This window comes from Strongylocentrotus purpuratus, unplaced genomic scaffold (assembly GCF_000002235.5).
Source record: "Strongylocentrotus purpuratus isolate Spur 01 unplaced genomic scaffold, Spur_5.0 spur5_scaffold_19, whole genome shotgun sequence".
NCBI classification, from domain to species: Eukaryota; Metazoa; Echinodermata; class Echinoidea; order Camarodonta; family Strongylocentrotidae; genus Strongylocentrotus; species Strongylocentrotus purpuratus.
Genome location: NW_022145604.1, coordinates 31,867,855 through 31,872,387, shown reverse-complemented (window position 1 = coordinate 31,872,387; position 4,533 = coordinate 31,867,855). Strand labels below are relative to the sequence as shown.

The 4,533-nt window shown below is 41.0% G+C and overlaps 1 protein-coding gene across 1 annotated transcript; it reads right to left on the bottom strand.

Moving 5' to 3' along the window:
* Nucleotides 1–876: 876 nt before the first annotated feature.
* Nucleotides 877–2,732, bottom strand: LOC115925885 (E3 ubiquitin-protein ligase TRIM33-like). Its single transcript, XM_030989928.1, has 3 exons — nt 1,992–2,732; nt 1,108–1,265; nt 877–925 (listed from the first exon to the last, which is right to left on the bottom strand). Exons 1-3 carry the CDS (start codon nt 2,730–2,732, stop codon nt 877–879), a joined length of 948 nt encoding a protein of 315 aa, XP_030845788.1.
* Between the last annotated feature and the right edge of the window lie 1,801 nt (nt 2,733–4,533).

Sequence of the window (4,533 nt, the reverse complement as noted above, 5' to 3'; positions counted from 1 at the left end):
AAACAAACTTATCCATCGAGGAACTACATTTCATTCACCGTATTTTTAACGGCAGTTTTATGCAAATTATACAAAGTCATTTGCATAAGAAAAACACGTATAAATCCAATTTATCACGAATGCTGCATTGCACGCAAGAAGCAGCAGAGCGGTAGCCTGCTCGCACATACAAAGCACTGTAACAATAGCGTGCATGCGTGCATATGACAGGATATCAGTTAAAGAGAACTTGACACAAAATTCATTGAAATCATACCTCTCGAATTAAATTAAATCGTATGTCATGTTATAGTTACGCATTTTGTATTTCAAGGGAATTGCCTAAAAATCATTAAGAGTCAGAATACATCACGTCACATCACGGTATCATACCTTTTAAATTTAGTTAGATATTTAGTCATATTACTATCCATTATTTTATTTCAAGAGAATAATTGAAAGTCATAATACATCACGTTATTTGTACATTTTCAATAATTTCTTAATTGTGAAGTCGCCTGATACTGGACTGTTATCATTCATGGACTGCATGGTGTGATGGTTAGTTTAAATATATAGAGTATATCAGGAGTACAGAAAGCAATCTCCCCTGATCGGAACTCGCGCAGATAGTACCAGTTTCTCTCATGCTTCTCAATCTTGTGATCAGAGATGAGAGTCTGGACGTGTTTCAGATCGCTGGTGTATTCATCGATACTAACCGACCCATCATCAAGCTTGACCCAAGCGATCAGAATTGAATTATTCCGGGTCACAGCAGCGAATGAGTAAGCATTTACCTTTTCTACCGTGTGTCTTACATTACCTTGTTTGTCAATTATTCTTACTGTATTAACATGTTTCATAATCAATGCGTCATTATAACTATTAATCTGCTCAGGTGTATACCCATCGCATGGTATCTCCCTGATCGCCTTCCCACCATCTGGTGAGAACACCTGGATCTTTTTGGCAATCCAGTAGCCGACATAGATAAGATCATTACTGTCTACAGTGAGACTACCAGTCCCACCTTCATCTTTACTCAGAGTAACAAACGTTACATTAAGCTTCTCTGACTCTTCAGTGTACATTGTCACGTTATTTTTATTATTCAGTAAGACATACCGACCATCAGACAGGTATCTTACTTCACGGATACCAACATCCTTGAGGACTGTCTTATGCAGCTGACCATCAGCAGAGAAGATATCGATTCCTCCAGTACTGTATCCCACCGCCATCCTCCCATCGGATGTAGCAGCCATGCCGTTCATGCTGCCTTTCTTAAGGCCCGGTCACACAGGGAGGACGCATGGGGAACGCACGGCCAGCGCATGGGAAATTTGCAATTTTGGCCAGTGCGTTGTCGTGCGCCCAACTTTTGTCACCAAATTCAAAGCGTGTTGCTAGCGCGCTGAGCGCATACAGGGCGCATACAGTGCGCATACAGACCGTACCCAGAGCGCACATGATAACAACTTCCACGAATGCACAGCGTGTTGCTAGCGCGCTGGACGAATGGTCCACGCATGCACCGCGTTCTACGACGCACGGCCAGCGCATTGGAAATCGGAAAAGGCCGTGTGTCATGATTTTGGAAAAGCTAGCGAGCTGACACAAAATGCACAGCGTGTAGCTAGCGCGCTGTGCATATACAGGGCGTGTGCTCCGCGTATGTCTGGCGCTGGTCTAGCGCGCTCAACGCACGTCTGGCGTGCCTTTGGCGTGTACATTCATGCGTCGAGCTCCGCGCACACTTTTGAGCATGCTCAAAAAATCCCGACGCACACAGCGAATGACGACGAATGCATAGCGCTGGTCCAGCGTTGGTCCAGCGCGCTCGACGAGCGAGTAACGAGTGATGACGCACGCCTAGCGAACGACAACGCACTGACCAAAATTGCAAATTTCCCATGCGCCGGCCGTGCGTCCCCCATGCGTCCTCTCTGTGTGACCGGGCCTTTAGAGAGTTCTACATCACATATCGACTCACATTTCATGAACCTGACCTGACCAATGTTCAACTGATCATATTGATTGTTAGGTGTGAATATCAGTTGCTCTGCACGATCAGCTACATCCGTGGCGAGCTTATTCTCTGGATCAGCCCTATCTAGTACATTCCTCAGCTCTCCAGACAATGTATCACGAATAACAATGATATCACCTTCTAATGGAGCCTTCATGCTATTACCCGCCAACACACTGGCACTCTCAATACTCGTAATAAACCTTTCATCAACATCTTTTATCTCATCCAATATTTTACATAATTTCTCTACCTGAGCATCCAACTGTTTGTCTAACGCTGCTTTCCTCTTGTTTAATTTCTTGAGGGATTCTTGATAACTCTTGTTGATTTCAGCCTTTTTGCAGGTAATGTGATCCGTGACACGCTTCTTCTGAGCCTTGATACAGGTCACGTGCTTTGTTATGGTTGTAGCTTTCATCTTACCTCGGGATTGTAGAGATACAATGTTTTTCTTGGTAGAAGCATTGTATTCCTCAGCATCTTGAACAGTGTGTCCTTTCTTGTCATGGTACAACATTCGACATCTCAAGCAGATGAACTTCTTACAGGTGACACACACATCAGTACAGATGTATTTCTGTTTATCTGCTTTGTGTTCCTGGCAGTATACCTCTTTTTCGAGGACCACCCTTCCCTCTCTGACGTCTTTTATTCTCACAACTCTATGCTTGACATGGGGCGGCCATTTGTTGTGATTCTCAAGGCATGTGTTACACATGTTCTTACCACACTCACAACATAAATGTATAGCTCTCGAGTTTAAGTCACAAATTTCACAGACTTGTTGGTTATTCCTCACATCATCAATGAGAGACTTAAGAGGAACATTAGTATTGAGATTCGAGACATTGCCACCCTTTACAGATGTTTCGCTTCGACAGATAGGACATGCTAGAGATTCTTTTGAAGAGCTTTTAAGAATATCATTAAGGCATTTCTTACAGAAAGTATGTGTACAAGATAACTGCTTCGGGTCACAAAGCAGCTCGAAACAAACGGGGCACTGCAAATTGCGTGAAACTTTGCGTTCAAATTCCGACATTGTGAATATGCACTGATATGATACAAAATGCAAACAACAATAGTACACCAATTGAGAAATGTAACCCGTTAACTAGCGATAATGCACATCCCCCATAGGTTTAATACATATATCACCAGTTCCAGTGGGCAATGGCTTTATTAAGGTTGACTAAACTTCTTCAGTCATCATAAACTGTCTTTAAAAAACCAGGATTAAATCATCGGGATAGGACGGGGGATTATCTTGTTAAGGTTTTCAGCCAACGGTCCTATCGGCAGTCTTATGGCTATAGCTATAATATACTTAAGTCAGTTAGTGTAATGAGATGAGTGTTTACAGTCGGGTATATTCTCCTTCCTGTCGACCACCACATGCTATCTGCAGCAGAACAAGAACAAGTCAGGAGGCAGTCTGAAGTGGACTGAAGATGATCTCATTTCTTCTGATCCGTATTCCTCACACAATGTTTTATTTGGCCCTAAAATTGAAAATGAATAAATAATGATACAAATTAATAATTGGGCCTTATATACCCAGGGTAGGACAACTTGGTTGATACTGCTCTTCCTGCGGGCCCCCAGTTACTATTGCCCCACCAATTGTCAGTTACCCATTTACACCTGGGTAGAGGGTGGTAAATATGGATCGTCGTCTTTCCAAAACATGTTAATGGCTGGCAATCGAACCATTAATCATATAAGAGTAGATTGAATTAAGGAACCACTTAAACACGACAACTCCAAAGTATGGCCAGACGAGTCAATATTGATAGTGAAGAACAATTTATATCTATGATTATAATCATAAAGCATTTGGCGTCACCATGGAGAGCGAGAAAGAAAGGAATGACTAAGTACGGGCTACGAGGAGGGGGAGGGTGCAATGAACTAGAAAGAGAGAGACAGACAGAGAGAGAGAGAGAGAGAGAGAGAGGAGTTTACCGCTTATGATGGCGGTCTCCTGCCTTTTTGTAATTTATCTTTTTTCATTTAAACATATTTGTGTTTGTATGCATCATATTTAATGTACCGAATACTTTATTTATTTATTTATTTATTTATTCATGTTTTCGTTATAAAAAGCCGGGTAGTCCCATTCAAGATAATTATGTATAATGAAGAAATAATTGTTAATTTATGTATATGTTGATGTATTATTTTGAAAACGTACAAAACAACAACACAGAACTGACAAAAGGCCTTGTGTTTATATAGTTTCATTTCCCTTCTCTATATATTTTAACATATTCGTGATGGTTCTTATCATACCAATCTGTTCATTAATACATTTACTAAATAAAGCATACAATAAACTTTGCGATTGATATCAACATTTTGCCACTAATATACATGTCGATCAAGGTCGAAAAGTATCCAAACTCTCAATAAAACAGATACCAATTTCACATATTCACCTTAGAGAGCGTTTGAGATAAAATATGTTTCAAGGCCCACAATAGCTATAAACATGAATTTTCTGCATTATTTCTACATTA

What these genes read in the sequence shown, in the direction of transcription:
- LOC115925885 (XM_030989928.1), bottom strand. Translation starts at nt 2,732, where the DNA reads ATGTGTAACACATGCCTTGAGAATCACAACAAATGGCCGCCCCATGTC. An exon ending in ATCAGTTGAACATTGGTCAG is followed by an intron (nt 1,266 to 1,991) that starts GTCAGGTTCATG and finishes CCGGGCCTTAAG; the next exon opens with AAAGGCAGCATGAACGGCAT. An exon ending in AGATACCTGTCTGATGGTCG is followed by an intron (nt 926 to 1,107) that starts GTATGTCTTACT and finishes TGTTCTCACCAG; the next exon opens with ATGGTGGGAAGGCGATCAGG.